The 17,515-nt window shown below is 42.4% G+C and overlaps 2 protein-coding genes across 2 annotated transcripts; both read left to right on the forward strand.

The window, feature by feature from the left end:
• Positions 1-581: 581 nt before the first annotated feature.
• trmt112 (tRNA methyltransferase activator subunit 11-2) lies at positions 582-4,380 on the forward strand. The gene is made up of 4 exons (XM_079167836.1): positions 582-771; positions 1,458-1,559; positions 1,865-1,957; positions 3,970-4,380. Exons 1-4 carry the CDS (start codon positions 697-699, stop codon positions 4,069-4,071), a joined length of 372 nt encoding a protein of 123 aa, XP_079023962.1. The 5' UTR covers positions 582-696; the 3' UTR covers positions 4,072-4,380.
• A 2,306-nt stretch (positions 4,381-6,686) lies between these two features.
• On the forward strand, positions 6,687-14,612 carry tgfb5 (transforming growth factor, beta 5). Its single transcript, XM_079167260.1, has 8 exons — positions 6,687-7,357; positions 7,793-8,204; positions 9,253-9,416; positions 10,096-10,228; positions 10,348-10,458; positions 11,698-11,878; positions 12,283-12,436; positions 13,745-14,612. The coding sequence occupies exons 2-8, from the start codon at positions 7,850-7,852 to the stop codon at positions 13,901-13,903; spliced, it is 1,257 nt and encodes a 418-aa protein (XP_079023386.1). The 5' UTR covers positions 6,687-7,357; positions 7,793-7,849; the 3' UTR covers positions 13,904-14,612.
• Positions 14,613-17,515: the final 2,903 nt, after the last annotated feature.

Below are 17,515 nucleotides of genomic sequence, written 5' to 3' on the forward strand. Positions count from 1 at the left end.
TTTAGACATCTCCTCCTTTACATTTCAGATATTGACTTTCATTAACTTTTACATCACTGCTTTTATTTAAGAGCTGTAAACTTTTTAGAAAGTAACTTTTTGAGTAACACATGATCGACTGATGAGATATGACCCGTTATAGATGAGAATACCAAAAACTACATGTAATTGTTCATTTTCAATGTTAATGCATCAGTAACAAGAGCCCAACAATGTAATAATTATGACAATATTCCTTTGCAAACTATACTGAGAATACTGTTTTTTTCTTATTTGTTTTGTTTAATGGATTATTGTTACTTATAATGGGGCAGGTTCAAGTTTAATTTCTTCAGTACTTAAACTTGAGTAACAATTAACAATCTGAACACTACTTCAGCTGCTGGTTATTGTAAATATCACCCCAAAAGCTGCTACAGTATATTACACTAGCATTATAATGAGTGTGTATAAAGTAAGTAACACTGAAGGGACTATTACAAAGACACATATTGATACTAAACTAAATAACTGCTATTACCAAGGAACCAACGGTGGTGGAGTTAAAGTTTCGGGGAACTGTTATAGCGATGCAACAACGGCACTTCCGGTCCACATGTAAACGTTACAGCGTGATTTAAACGTACGTTACAGACTAACTATCTGTGTACACTTACCAGAAAACTATCGTCAAACCAGCGACTGTTGTTTGTAAAGATGAAGCTGCTCACGCACAACATGTTGACATCTCACGTGAAGGGAGTCACTAAAGGATACCCGCTGCTCATCAAGGTAAACTGTCAACACCCGACTAGCTGCATGCTAACGCTAACACTTAAGACCCTAAAGCATCACATGGTTTCAATGTCCTGCTGTGTTTTGTGTTTGAGCTCAATGCCACATGAACTGTATCACTGAACATGTGCTAGTTTGACTCTCTTACAGCCTGTGACGTTCAATAACAAGCTACCTAACGGTTAGCAAGCTAGCACCAGGGGTTAAACTCAACTTCCTCTAAGTCACTTAAACTGTAGAAATAGATTGTAATATAATATGCAAATCTTATAGCTTTATGTCTTAACATACATTGGATTTCAATATAATTTATATATTGAACATTTTGATACATTTCTGCTACCTAGTGTATAATATTGACCTTTTGCCATTTCTTAGCATGTAGCATGTACACTACAGTTTTTTACTAAAAATGCAATGCTTAAGATGTGTAAATGACACGTATGTGACACCATACTGTACCTGTTAGCAACCAATAATGTGAGGGAAATCTCAATTTGCTTTGAGGGAAATTCTGCAATTTGTAAACTATGGATTACAGGTGTTGTTGTTTATGTCAGTGATGGCGTCATGAACAAAATGGCAGAGGAAGTGATTTTGAAGGACTGCTACTGTTTGACGACCCTGCATTTCTACACTAATAGACTGTGTTGTCTCCTCCTGATTTGTTGTCTTTTGTGCAGGCGACCGAGGTGAAGGTGAACGAGGTGGACTTCAACGCTCAGTTTGTCAGCCGGATGATCCCCAAACTGGAGTGGAGCGCTCTGGTCCAGGCTGCAGAGGAGGTGAGTCAGACTGCATCAGAGAGACTGTCACAGCTTGTAATATCTCACGTTATAAACATGAATATTAGTAAAAGTTTGGAGCATTCTAGAGAGACATGGCAAAGCTTATAAGCTGTTAAGTAGCTCTCAATACTAGGAAAGGTATTCATCGATGTGGAACAATCTACACCTACAAGGACAGTTCAAGACAGGAGGAGAATTAGGGGTCTTCTGCCACCCAGTAACTCATTTACAACTGCCCAGTTTTGAACACTTACATGTTGTGTATGAGTGTATGCATGTTACTCTATCTTTTCCCTCTTTAGTTGGGTCACCGGCAGGACCTGCCGGGTGAGCTGGTGCCAGAATACGAGAACAACGAAGAATTCCTGAAGAAAGTGCACAGAGTGCTTTTAGAGGTAAGAAGCTCGCAGTGGTTCCTGTCAGGACTGGTGGGTGTTTATGACTGCTGTGGTATTTATTACCACAGTATGCACATGATGAATGTGTGTTCTTTTTAGTCAGTTAATCTGCAGATTGCTTTCTCAGTTACTTTATTCATCTTTTGGTCTTAAAAATAGTTTTTGTTGACTCCATCAGATGTCTTGTTTTGTTCAACAAACAGTCCGAAACCCAAAGTTATTTAGTTTACGATGATATAAATCAGAGAAAAACATCAAATACACACATCGGAGAAGCAGAGAATGTTGAAACTATTGATCTATTATCTTTTTGACTAATCAATTTCCGGACTACTTGGTGCAGCTGTTGTTTTCCTCATGGTTACAGAGATCTTGTTTAGAGGCAAATATTTGCTTATAAGTTGTTTTGGCTCTTTTATTTTTTTATTTTCAGTGAAACCGATAAACAAACATGAAACGATTGTCTTGGTCCTTCTGTGCGGAGGAACCACTTCTCCATTCTTGATATTATCTGCCGTGTGGGTTCCAGCAGTGTTTTCTACTCTTGTTTCACTTAACACAGTAAATTAGTCATTAAGACAGTTATGGGATGTCTTTGTGTACTTATCTTGAATCAAACAACTGAGAATATTGACTCTCTCAGTAACATAGAAAGGTACGGTCGGCACTTCACATCCTGGTTCTATTACTGGCAATAGCAATTAGCAGCGTAGCTTTCATGTGGTTGTTTACTGCACAGTGTCTCGTTTTTTCATAACTGCACCACGTCCATTCAGCGGGAGACGGTGCCATTTATGTCGAGATCAAACACAGGAACTAAAATACTTTAGCTTGAGACGTTATTCTAACCCCAATATGTACACTGCACGTTGGCTCCCAAACAGTAATGTTAAACAGACGGCACTTATATAATGCTTTACACGTTGCCTCTCGCTCACACTGATGGCGACAGAGGAGCCAGGGATCGCACCATCAACCCTGTGATTAGTGGACGACCCGCTCATCCTCCCGAGCCACAGCCGCCCGTGATGTCAGAGACACTTTGTGCAGCAGTGACAGCCTCCATTGTTCTGGGAAGACTTTCCACAAGATGTTGGAGCCTGGCTGCAGGGATTTGCTCCCATTCAGCCACACGAGCATCAGCGAGGTCCAATACTGGTCCCAGTTCATCCCAAAGGTGTTGGATGAGGTTGAGGTCAGGGCTCTGTGCAGGCCACTGAAGTTATTCACGCCAAACTCTGCAATCTATGTCTGTATAGACCTGGCTTCATGTTGAAACTGGAAAGGGGTTTCCCCCAAACTGTTCAAACTGTTTTTTGCAAACAAAAGTGATGTTTACATCGAGTTGTACCCATCAAAGCACATTGTGTAAACCTTTGACGTCTAAAAAATGTGTTGAATGCATTTCCTTCCTCATAAAAGTATATTTAAATTCTTCATTGTGTGCATTACGGTAAACTTGCTTGCAGTCTTCTTCTTCTTCTTCTTCTTCACTGCCCTTTTTTAGCGTAGTGCTGCATTTCTTGGCATCACCGTCGCCTGTAGCTCACTTTAATGTGGCACCACTGGCAGGACTGTGTATGGCATGCATGAGATGAACAAAACGGGGGCGCACTCTCTAAAAACAACACCTCCATAGCTCTGCTAGTGAAACTCCAGAGGGTACCATTAGTGGTGAGGTGCTAAAAAAACAGGTTTCATGTAATGCTGACAGGTGTTGATTGGGCTGGTTACTTCAGCTTACTTATAGTCTATTAAGTTACTCAACTATTGTGAAAATGTCTTTATAGAATCATATCTTTTGTCCTGTACCGGACCACAGACCAGTGGTCGGGAACCACTGGTCTAAAAATTGTTGTTCACGGTAGCATTTAAGATTTTCTGTAATTGGACCTAAAAGGTCCGGAACAAACCAAAAGTATGGTGACAGGGGTGTCCAAACACTTTGTCCATACAGTATATTTTGCTCTACGGTCTCTCACCTCTCGTCTTGCTTGTGTGTTCTGCAGGTGGAGGTGATCGAGGGCTCTCTGCAGTGCCCTGAATCCGGACGAGAGTTCCCCATCTCCAGAGGAATCCCCAACATGCTGCTGAGCGAGGACGAGGTGTAGATGGCAGCGAAGTCAACGGTTCTCACACGCAACCTCACCCCAAGCGGTCACTCAGATGGGATTGTGGGTATTCAGAGAGAGGAGAGAGAGGTTGGACTTAAGTTGGTGCCATGAGAACCACACTGTTTGGTTGATTGTTGTTATGACATTTAAGTGGGTGATGCTGCCAATACAGGAAACAGTTTTGAAGAAGAACGGATGGAAATGTTCCCAGAGTAACCCCCAGTGGTTTTATCTGTATTTATTTTTGTTACTGTTTGGGTTCTCGCTTTCTTTTCTTTTTTTCCAATAAAACTGTCTTGATTTCCACGACGGCCAAAATTGTTTCAGGTTTTTGTGGAAAATATGGATTTGCTTATATTACAGACGTACCGAAATATAAAAACCCAGAGGCTCCATGAGTGAGAGGCCGGCTCTGAACCCATCTCGCCCTCTCTCAGGGTTTAAGAAAGTGCTGAGGGCCAGATGACGTGGCAGCGGCTCGTCTATATTTGGGTTTGAGGAAAAGAAGCAGAAAAAGCAGGCCGGCTGGAAGTTGTTTTTGAGGAAGTCATGTCTTTTTTTTTTTCTTCTTTCATGCCACACTTAACAGCTTGCACACTCACACACAACCCACCTGGGCGGGCTGCTGGGATCTGAGATTCCCCCCCCCCCCCCCCCCCGTGTGTCTGATCTTTTAAAGACTGCTGAAGGGAAGAGTCCACCTAGACAAATGAAGTGTCTTTCCACTCATTTCTGGCTAAGATGGTGCAGCAGCAAGTTGTAGCAAGAGCCTGTTTGTTCGCAGGCGGCGTTATCATTTTTAGAAACCTTGCCAGGGCAGACGATGAAGGGGGGGGTTTGCCCTGACCAGAAAGCCTCGAGGCAACCGGAGTCTCTCCTACCTTTTCCCTTCTACTTAGAGCAATTACAGGCCTGCACCCGCAACTATAATAATGGTATAATGGGATGGCAGCAGAGCAGCAATAAAAACCAACCCTGACAGATTAACAGTCCTCTCCAAGTTCTGAGCTGTAATTAACAATGAGACCGAAAGAGGAACAGAGAGGAAAGAAAGGGCCAAGATTGAAAGCTAGAAAAGATAAAGATAAGATGTTGTGGAGGGATTTTAATAAAATTACAACGAGCCTTAAACTGGGATGAGTATAAGATCTTAACTAAAGCTGCATTTTGAAATCACTGGCATGGACTAATAGATTATCCCCGTCTTCTATTTCATCATTTTGATGTTTAAAGGTTTATTTTGGGCATTTTGTGAGCAGTAAATGTTGAGCTACTGCTGATTTATTTACTGTTTAGCAAAATGACTGGAATAAGATGGCTTTGTCCAAAGGTATCAAAATCCACCTACTAGAAACTCTAAAGCTCACTAATTACCATGTGATGTATCATTTGTTTAATTTGTGTTAAAAACAGGGACATAAATCCCTTTAAATTGTTTTGTTTTTTACAGCATTTAACAAAAGAGATATACCTTGTTATTTATTGAGCTTTTAAAGTGCTAGTTTGCAGATTTTGCTTTAACTTATCATGAATTAAATGTTCATCAGAAGTGCATCAACCATTGCGGAACCAAAATAGGAAGCGGACAGCACTTAGCACTTATTAAAGAATATCAATTGGAGGACTTGGCTCTGTAACTGGACGGTTACCATTCAAGGAGTAGCAGGAGAGGTGCCAGTGATTAAGGCACCAAACACCCAAACTGTTATGGTTCCTTCCTGTGAGGCATCTCTTCAGACCTAACAGGTCCTACTTGTGTATCTGGGTGGAAAATGAAGTATACAAGATAATTATTATGGAAGTTCTTTGCTGTTACTATCCCCAGTAGTGGAAATGTCAAACGGTGGAACAGCAGAGGAAACTGGAAAACAAAAATGCAGTCTGTGCGTTCCAATACTCGTCCTTCCATACTATTCAGTATGCCAGGAAAAAATCAATATGTCACAATACTCAATTTGTCAAACATACCAGGATGTTTTGCAGCATCCATCTCTGGTTGTTCTGACCCACAATCCTCTGCGGCAGCAGATACATGAGCAAGAGGGTCAAAGTTCAAGGTGAAGTAGTATTTCCCAATTGAAAGCCTACTGCATGCAACAGTATGTGCTTTGTGAGGGCAGCTTCAGTACGTACTAAAAGTAAAAAGAAAATTATTTTGATTTCTAACGCAGTCAGTGTGTCCAGTAGTTGCTAGGCTGTGAGGAAAAACAAAGGCATCCGGTCGTCTTCACAATAACACCACTTGGAAACAGCTGAGCTAACCAACTGCTGGCCCAGAAGCTAGCTTCATAATAAGTTAGCAATCTTCTCATCTAAGAAGATGCATCGATCCCAACATGTTTGAACTCTTCCTTTTGAAGCTGGCGTGTCCTCGGGGGGGATGTTTACCTGCGGGGAGACAGCGGTGCATTTTTGTGGAGAGAAGAACTTGCAAAATGTGTGTGAGGGAGGAAGATGGCTCTTGCCTACATAATCACACACTCCCTTCACTTTGGTGGCAACCCGCCCCACCACCACCACCACCACCACCTCTCCTACATCCAGTCCCTCCCTCCTCCTCCTCCCTCTGTCTGAGCATTTCTCACTGAGGAGCTGCACAATAATGGAGTCACATCATGCAGAAGGTCTCTGTGTTTTCAGACTGGAGTTCATCTAGACCGGGGATCTGTAATTTATTGTAAAGTTTCCTCTTTTTTAAATTCCCAGCACAAGGACTTCTTTCATTTATTTTTCTGCGTCATGTCTTTTTATGTCGTCTGACTTTTTTCCGTGTTTTAATGTTTATGTGAGGGGGATTAACAGGCCCACCATGGTTTTCCCAACATAAATCAACAGAGTCGTTCTACGTTTTAGTGCAAGCAGCTTTCTGTTTACATATAACTGGGAATGAGAGGACCTCATTTGGGTTTTTGCTTTTTTTAAAGCTGCAACTAGATTTTCTGGAAGTGGGTATGGGCCAGTTTTTTGCTCCACAGATGGGTCTTTCGGAGGTGAAGGCACGTGAACCTGGCTGCACCAGATAGTGAAGTGAGCTGCTCAGGTTTTAGTTTGGAGGACTTGCGACATGGGCTGAGCTCTTGCAAAGAGTATTTTCTCCTGAAAGCTGTTGAATATTCCGAGGATGGACGACGGGAAACGGAGACGCATGAAACTTAATTTATCGGTTAAACTGTAATTAAATATATTCACCTTTTACGCACACGCGCTGGCACGGGACGACAGCGGAGCTTTGGAGCGCACCAGATTGGAGTTCAAGCGTCGGCCAAATTTCCAAACACTAAATGTGAGTTTTTTTCCTGTGGAGTTTGGTTGTTGTGTGATGCCATTTGTTGTTCTTGTAAGGATCAACGGATTCTATATTTTCAATTTAATAATTTAAACTTAGATTAATGAATAAACGACAATGCGTCGTTTTATCTGTCTGGTGTTAAAATATGCAGGCGCATGTATGAACAATGTTGTAAAATTACCGTAGCAGACTAAATGTTAAGTCAGCAGATGTGGTTTTCCTTTCCACAGAATGTGGTTTTGACCAAAATAGCCCGTTAGAACTGTATATTGGATTTTTTTGGGGTGGGCTTTATTTGATACCAGTATTTGTATGCAGTAGTTCAGTGGAGGGCGTTTAACCCTCAGTTTAATGTTTTAAAGCACTTTACGGACAAATCTCTTAATCGTTGGTTTGAAGATTCAGTTTTAGTGACCCCAATTGTTTCAGTTGGATTTCCTCCACGGACACTCAGAGATCTCCGTCCCTCCGTCTCCTCACCGGACAATGTGGGTGCCCCGTCTCGCGCTGCTGCTGCTCCGGTTCTCCGGTGTTTTGCTGGTGGAGGGGTTCAACACGTGCCACTCCATCAACCTGGACGCGCAGAAGTCCCGGCGCATCGAGGCGGTCCGCGGGCAGATTCTCAGCAAGCTGCGCATCCGCAGCCCGCCGAGCAAGGATGCGGCCCCGCCGCCTGGCTCGGTGCCCCCGGAGATCATGCTGCTCTACAACAGCACGCGGGAGCTGCTGAAGGAGCGCAGGCGCCTGGCCGAGTCCGCGTGCGACCGCGAGAGCAGCGAAGAGGACTATTATGCTAAAGAGGTGCAGAGGATTGACATGCTGCCCCCCCGCACCGACACAAGTGAGTCCATTTATGATGTATGACTTATTATACAGTCTATGTGTATGACAAAGGTTCCCAAAGTGTGGTCCGGGGTCCTTACCGGTCACTGATAGGGGTCCAAACCCACCAGAAATAATCCAAATGACTTGATTTAATGGGGTTTCATTAAAACGTGTTTGTTTTGCAACAAACAATGCCTACTTCAAATCAACAATGTAAACCATGTCTATCTGTGGACATTCATCACCTCCTTAAAACACAACTAAAAAGTGTTTTTTCTTCTTAGATTGTTTTATTTGAAGGAGTTTTAGAGGCCAGAAGAGGTCAAAGTAGCATATCCAATATTTAATGAAAGAAATGGCCACAGCAGTCCATTTTCATAGATTAGACCGAGCGTTATCCTTTTTCTTTTATGTATCACATGATTAGAATGAAATGCACTGACTAAATAGGCATCAGTACCATTTTCCCATTCCAATTCTGGGTTAAAAGTGTCTGTTCGGGAAGAAGTATAAAGATCCCACTAAAAACAGCACCCTTTTACAAGAAGTGTTCCAGTCAAAGCCAAGTTTTATGTGCATGGTGGTTACTAATGGCAGAGACATAAAATGGAGGAGGTGTTATCCTTCAACAGCTACTGTAGATGAACTCTTGAACAAGACACTAAATTCTCTGATGCCTTCAGAGCAGCTTTATAGTCAAACTGTCAGCTGTGATTGGTACCACGCAGCTCTCACATATAGAAATAAAACTTCATTTGGGAAATTTTTAAGAAGAATGTTTCTGGATACTATGGTACATGATTACATAACTGTGATGATGTTTCATGAAGTAAAATCCATGAACTCAACAGCTATCCATATTAAACCTAAGACCAGACACATTTACTCACTTCCTCCAATCCTATAATTTAGTTTTGAGACATTCATCAGCAGTAATTATGTCCGAGACAATGCATCAGCCCCACAGAGCTTTTAACCAATACTATAAATATAACACTGTCGGAGAAGTCAAGAGATGTTGTTGGATCATTAGTCATCCTTTTTATGTTTGTTTTTAAATCCAGATGCGGTACAGCCTGCAACCCCCGACCCCCATTACAGAGTCGTCCACTTCGACGTGAGTGGAGTGGACCTGACCAACAGCACCCTGGTCAAGGCTGAGTTCAGGATCTTCAGAGCTCCCAACCCGCAGGCCCGGGCCTCAGAGCAGAGAGTGGAGATCTATCAGGTAAACAACAGAGTGATGGCTCACAGCTCACCTGTTTACCACTTTAACTTCAGCAGAACCACCGAATTAGCATCACAAATAACCCTGAGAGACACGATTTCTATGTCTTTTTAAGCTTTTACGTCTAAGTAAACGTACATTTTCCACAATTATGAAGAAGACACTGAATCCATTCTTCTTTAAAATCACTTCAGGTACGTCTTTGGTATAAAAGAAGCAGACGCAGGATTTGTTTCTTTTCTTTTGAAAAATGATTCTCACATCCAAAAGGTGTGACCAGGAATACCTTTTTAATTTAGATTTTTCGGGTAGATTTTCCCTCCAGCAACATGGGCATCAGGCCAACAAGACAATTATCACAATAAATCTTCACAAATTAAGCTATATTTGTATTTTGACTTGACATTTCTCATCTCTCACAGAAATATGTTCGCCCCAGGAAAGTGAGTAAACATAATAAACATGCCTGATGACAGATTTGCAGGTTGTTATTGGTTTAGGCTCTGTGCCATACATGTGTTATGTACAAATGTAGGAAGATGAACTCGCTGCCCTCTTTACCACAGTGGAAATTATAACATTTACTGACTGTCTGCACGTCAGCTTCATCACTGTGTTTCTGTGTGTGTGTGTGTGTGTGTGTGTGTGTGTGTGTGTGTGTGTGTGTTTGTTTTAACAGCTACTGAAACCAGATGAAGAGAGCACCTCCACTCAACGTTATATTGACTCCCGCACCGTTCAGCCGAAGGAGAAGGGAGCCTGGATCTCTGTGGACGTTACCGAAACCATTAAGGACTGGGTGTCAGATCGAGGTTGGCCTCAGCAGCACTTCCTTCACATAATGATTCATATACAGTATACACACACACACACACACACACACACACACACTCCATCAGCTGATCTCAATGTGTGTCTCTCTACTGATCAGAGAACAATCTTGGCCTGAAGTTGGGCGTCCACTGTCCCTGCTGCACCTTCGTCCCGTCCACCAACAACATTGTTCCCAACAAGAGTGAGGAGCTGGAGGCTCTCTTTGCAGGTTTGTTGCACTCGTTTTGTTTTTTTCAAAGTCGATCATGTTAGCCGCCGAGGCTTTGTACTCATTCAAGTATGTGCAGAGTGGATGACTACAGCAGCTTTGGGAGGCTTGGGTTAACCCTCCGTGATTAAATCTTCAACTGCATTTATATTTTTGACTTGAGGGGAAATTGTTCCTCCTCTTACAGAAAAATGCTGAGTTTAACCTCCTTTTTCAGAGTTATTTTGAACAAGGAACATGTTTTGAACATGATGATTTTAGACTTTGCTGAAGTCTCTGTAGATGTTTGTTTGTGGATGACTGGTCAGAATGCAACATCAATTGTACTTCAGCCACATGCGAAAATTAACCACGACACATAAACAGATACATAAACACACATGACAGCCAGTGTGTCAAAGATTGAACGTTAAACAGCCTCGGTTTTATCTGAATGGTCACTGAGATGAGAAATTGGACAGGTTGGTTATAAATAGCTCTGTGCAGGCATTAAAAGCACTTGTGTAAGATTTATCAGCACAGCAATAATCCTGCAGGCGCCTCCCAAAAGATGATGAAATGGTGATCGTACAGGAACAATGGAGACACTGTTCTTCCACACTCTGTAAAGCTGTGGAAGGACGGTCTGTGTTGCTTCATTTAGACCCCAAATTATGTCTCTCCTCAAGATTTACACTGAGTTGGGCAAAGTCTGTTTTTTTACTACTTGGATATCAACTTTTGAAACTAATACAAGCAGGGGCTTGTATTGAGCCCAGAAAACCCATGAAATAGGTTACCTTTAGGAAACAACTATATATATAAATGTGTGCGTGTATATATGCACTGTGCTGTCTGTGTACTGTAGTATTTGTTCAGCAATAATCACAAATTGCTGCCATCTCAGAAAAACACGTTGTGTAAAAAGCATAAAGCCATAGTGTATTACTTTATATGAAGTACCACTGTAGTAGGAATTCAAAGGTGTAACTCTGTAGTTTGCGTTTAACTTCCACTAATGAGTGATGTTGCTCTTTCAGATTGTTTCATTTGAATAGTTTTTACAACCTCAAGAGTGGAGACTATCCCAAAAACAATCAAAGCTTAAAGAAATGTCCCCGAAGATAAAAACACTCACAAACATTTCATTTTGTGTTGATCGTTGTGCGACCCCTCAGGTTTATCCTGCGACCCCTTGGGGGGGGGTCCCGACCCCCAGGTAGAGAACCACTGTGTTAACTGTTACACTGCTCTACGTAGGTGTGGATGACGAGCAGCTTCGTCAGCTCAGAAAGCCCGGTCCGGTTAAAGGCCAGGCAGATTTCAGCACCAAGACGCCGCACCTCATCCTCACCGTGCTGCCCAGTGACAGAGTGGACAACCCGGCCAGGAAGAACCGCAAGAAGAGGGCGGCCGCCACCGAAACCACAACCTGCTCCCGGTAGGCCGCCAACCGGCCATGTGTGTTTGTGTGTGTGTGTGTGTGTGTGTGAGGTTATGTGTGACTGACTGACCGCACTGACATGTAGTTTCATAATTCTAAAATCTAGTTGTGGTGGGCAGTGGAATTCTTTTCTTCTTTTCTATTGTGTGGCAAAACTAACAATATTGACCGTGTGTTTAGACTGCAGGCCGACAAGCGTGCAGTGTTTTATTTAGACTACCTCACGCTGCGGGGGGGGGAAGTCTGGCGGGCTTGCATTGTCATTACCTTGTGATGGCTGGCCCTTCAATGGTGACCAGTTGCCATTTTCCCATGACCCAACTTTGGTCCCTTGCTCCAGACCATTAAAAGCCGGATGGGAGTTGAAATATTTCCTTGTGTCTCTTCTCGGTGCGTCTCAGTGGCTCAGAGCAGGGATGCTGCCTGCGCTCGCTCTACATCGACTTCAGGCGGGACCTCAACTGGAAGTGGATCCATGAGCCCAAAGGTTACAAAGCCAACTTCTGTGCCGGCAACTGTCCTTACATCTGGAGTGCCAACAACCACTATAACATGGTGAGTTGGTATGTTTTGTATTTCTGTAAGATGAGATACGACCAGGACTGGGTGTTGAAGCTTTTTTGGTACCATCCAAAACGTGTTTTAAATATGGCGGCTACATGGCTGTGTTGTTAAAGTAAGGTGTCAAACAAAGTTCTGTTTTGGTCTTGTTCTGAAAAATCATGTACTTGTATCAAAATATTTCAGTCGGTATCCGAGCTCTACGTATGACTGATTCCTCACACGAATACCTTGACGTGTCTGGACATTTTGTGAATACCTACGTCTCTTTTAAGACGACTGTAAAACACCACAACAGAAGCATAACAAGAAAGAATGTGACCGGAAAGAGTGACACAGCCAAATCATATGAAAACATAGTTCTGAACAGTTGCTCCAGTACGAACACAAACAACTTCAACAGCTGAAGTGACTCCTCCGTCTCTATAGTACACTTAGCTTTGTCCCATAGAGTATGACTTGGCCAGCTGCCACACTGGCTCCTACAGAACCTCCTAATTTACTTTTTCTTTCTTCGTGTCCTTTATTCATTAGATTTCTAGGTTTTTCACATTTATATGACACTTGATTTGCGGCAATGAGACATTTTGTCACTGTGGCTTTCACACCATTTGATTTATTTGGTTTGAGGGCGTTTGTTAGTTTTTGTTGTGCACGTTAAAGTATTTGAAGGACAAAAAAGGAAACACATTGACAGACAGTAATACATTTACACAATACACAGCCTTCTTTAAAAGCCCCTGAGAACTTTTTGCTATTTTATTGGATCGTCATGACTAAATACATAGCTATCTAAGTTAGGAAAAACACATTCTTATATTATTTATTAAGAGAAATCTGCTTCATTAGCTGCTGCTTCACAAGAAAAAGTCAGACATTTTGGGAAATAAGCTTTTTTGCTTGCTTGCCTAGAGTTAGATGAGAAGATTAATAATCCCACTCTGTGAATATGAAGCTACTTAGCTTAGCATAAAGACTGGAGACAGGTAATTATTGTAGAACTATTCCTTTAACAGTCTCCAATCAATATAAGTGAACAACCCCACAACTGTCATCACATTCTGATTCAAAGCTGCTAAATCATGATCGGTGTAAAATGTGCATGACATCACCTTACTGAGGCCTGCACACGACACACCAGTGACAAGAAACAAAACACGAATACAGAAAGTGTCTCAAGTGAATTAAACAAAAACTGCTTTAATTTTGAGAAAACGTTGTGGTTCTGTAGGAGCTCATTGTTCATGTAAAGAAACTGATGTCAAAGTTAACACACTCTGATGATGTCGTTCCCCTGGTCAGATCCTGCCCCTGTACAACAGGCTGAACCCCGAGGCCTCCGCCTCGCCCTGCTGCGTTCCTCAGGACCTGGAGCCCCTCACCATTATGTACTTCATAGGCCGCACGCCACGTGTTGAGCAACTCTCCAATATGGTCGTCAAATCGTGCAAGTGCCGCTGAGTATGAGCGGAAGAGGTGAGGGAGGAGAATGATTACAGGACCAAAACTACACACTGATCAAGACGAGAGGACAGACGGATCCTTTGTTCATTAATCTTCTCTGTTTGATCTCCTTTAGCAGACTTTTGAGATGTTGTATTTTTGCTCAAATATCCCATTTTTTCACAGGCATGAAAACTTCTTCATTCTCTGGAACTTTGCGTTTGATATAGGACACTGTTAATATCACAACATAGCTGTATTAAACCTTTACTTGGAAATGAAATGGGGGTGTTGTGTGATTTGGCCCACATTTGGTCGACATAAAAAGGATTCTCATTCCACCTCGCCGTTTATATGCCTGCGGCTGCGGGCAGCCGGGCGAGCTAGACGTGTTTGTTTTAGGTTTGAAGGTGTTGATAGGAAGAAGGCGGCGTGGAAAGGTTTGCAGACTGAGATCTTTAGGCGAGGGAGGCAGGGAGCAGATAGAAAAGAGAGAGAGGAGCTGTGTCCAGGCGGAGGCCCTGCCAGCTCTCTGCGGTTCCCAGGCTGAAATCTGCCCGGCGTAAACAGGATGTGAAAGATTTCCAGACACCGACCCGACCACTCACGGAACGCCAGATTTAAATGCTCCCCTCATCTCCTCTGTCTCTCTCTCGCTCTCTCGCTCTCTGCTGCTCGAGGTTCTGGGATTTGTGGTGGGAGGAGAGAGGGAGAAAAGAGAGGCTTTGAAAATGAGACGTGGGATGATAGGGCTGTATTTGGAACGTTTGGAAGGTGGTATTTTACAGCCTTGGCAAATTTGTACCTATTTGGGTCTGACTCAAATATTCCGTAATCGCACTCTTATTGTCGTTTTCTGAATGTGCATTTATTATCTTATTGTAAAAAAAAGCTGTTGACTCTTTGCTATTCCTATGCTGTGATTATATTTTGTCATACTTACCACCAGTCTCACACACACACACACACACACACACACACACACACACACACACACACACACACACACACACACACACACACACACACACACACACACACACACACACACACAGTCTCTCTCTCTCTGCACCCAAATATTCACAGTGACCACTTTTGATAGAATGTCTAAATGCTGAAAATAAAAAAACATCCCTCGGGCATATTTTAAATATAGACTCTGGTATGCCAGTGGTTTGTGTGTGTGTGTGTGTGTTGGTGTGTGTGTATGTGTATGTACGTATGTGTATGTACGTGTGTGCATGTGCACGTGCGTGTGTGTGTGTGTGGCTGGTGAGGTCATGTGTGATGGCACAGAAATGATTCCCTGGCTTCTATGTGTTTGTGACTGGGGGTGTTCCCTCTGTGACCCTGCTGTGAGTGAGATGTGGATTTATCTTTTCAACTTTTTGAGGAGGTTTTGAAAACTAAAGTTGAATAGGAAGGAAGAACTTGATGTCAACAGAGCCAGTTGTTTAATGCATTTACTGAAGTTATACAGTCTCTTGTTTCTAATTGGATGGCAACTCTTTTTTTTCCCATTCATAATAAGAAACACAGGACTCCCCCAGATAATGTAACAATCATAAAGGGTTTCATCTGGACCACATGTTTAAATTTGTGAGAAATGTTAACCAGCGGCCAAACTGCATGAGGGCAATATTTACGTCAGTTGGACGACGCTTTATGTTCTGAACCTTGCATGTGGGAGCGAAGCTGAAGCAAACAGCTGTTTTACTATCAGGGAGAGGAAACAACATGCAGAGCTCGTAAGAAGATTAGAAAACACTCAGTAATTTTTATTTCACGTATTTAATTCACACAGTAGTATACAAAAATAGGCTTTACCATGTGATTATTTATTATAGAACATTTATTTATATTGTGATATATATATATATATTTATCAAGATATGAAATGACCTATATCAGAATAGAAGATTTTGGCCGTATCGCTCAGCCCTATGATGCTTTAATGTCCTGAAATTGACGGGAGATGCGTCCATCTTTACTGAGAAGATTGTTGTCTGAGTGACTTCAGCTGTTTAAATAAAAAGATACAAAACTGTTTTCCAGCCATTGAAGTAAAATAGTTTCTTCTAAGCCACAGTGAGAATGCAGCCTCACTTGTGTATGTGTGTGTGTGTGTGTGTGTGTGTTGGGGTGCTAGGGCTCAAGCTGTGGTGAGGCTCCCTCCCACCCGAGTAAACTAGCCCCAGCATCTGTTAGTCTTTTCCACTTAACTACCCCTTGCTATATCCAACCTGTACTTATCCCACGGTAGAGCGCCTTGCTCTGCCTCACACTGAGTCCCACTGTCCTTGAGAGGGAAGTCTATCGACCCCCGCTCACTCGCTCGCACACTCGCTCGCACAACATAAACCATGTCAGAGCCTTTGACCTTGATAGGGAGTGCACATTCAGACCCTGTAGGCATCAAAAGCACACCCATGCATCCAAACATCCGGCCTGTATAACCTCCATTTAGCCAAATCTGTCATGATTCATGGCTCTGGTTCTTCCCATACTGACCAAAAAACGTAAGAGAGCCCTCGATAACGGTAGTAAAATGTTCTTGAGGATGACAGAAAGCAATTCTCTCTTTCTCATATGCACCTTGTGGTCCGTGTCAAACATAGCTCACATTACAGGTCTGGACCAGACTTTATTCGTCACTCAACTAGATTAAAATCCTGTGTATTTAAATACAGCTCTCGGGGCAACATGACACCATAAACACAAAATAAAAGGTTATACAAGCAGCAGAGCGATAATGAGACACAGGAGTAAACAGAAGATGCCGATCTGTGGCCGCAGCGTTATTGAAGACGTGTTATCCGAGCAGTCAAAGAGTTCTCGGTCCAACTAGAACAAAACATCTGACCTCCACGGTCACCTCAGCAGTACGGCCAGCTCAACACAAATCAAGAACAGAGTAAAAAACAACGTAAAGGCGTTTTTATTGTGTGCTGTACTATGATTTCTTTTGTCACTTACTATACTATGACTTTTGATGATATAATGTACTATTACTTTTCATTACATACTATACTATGACTTTTTATCTCGTATTAAATTATAACTTATCACATAATATACGATGAATCTTTATGACATACTGTGACTTTTTTTACTTTCTATACTTGATGGTACACGTTACAATTTTACATATTTAGTCTGAAACTGAACTGTCTTAATGTCAGTGAGCAGCAATTCAAATATCCACCTCCCTGTTATTGTATATAAAGAAGAATTAAAAGAAAATGAGAGATAATTAACATGCTTTGTAGGTCAGAAGTCAGACTCATATTTATGTGTCGTGATTGTGTTGCCATGTGAATATCTTTCTCCTTCCAGCCCTCTGTCAACAAATGACAAAATATGTGGGTTCCTAAATTTGAGTGTGGATTCAGTCAGTTACTTATTTTGGCCCTGGTGGAGGGCAGAATGCCACGATGGCCTCTTGTAGTAGTTCCTGGTTCTGAGTAAGCAGGAACTGAATGTTTATGTCATCCACCAAGAGCCGCGTTCACTCAGGACTTTCAGGTGTCATTTCAAATCTCCTGCTCTCCAGTGGACGGAGGTTTGGCAACAACAGACTGTGTCCCAATTTTACACGGCATATTTATTGTGTACATTGAGTACTACATA

Source organism: Pholis gunnellus (genome assembly GCF_910591455.1).
Source record: "Pholis gunnellus genome assembly, chromosome: 10".
NCBI classification, from domain to species: domain Eukaryota; kingdom Metazoa; phylum Chordata; class Actinopteri; order Perciformes; family Pholidae; genus Pholis; species Pholis gunnellus.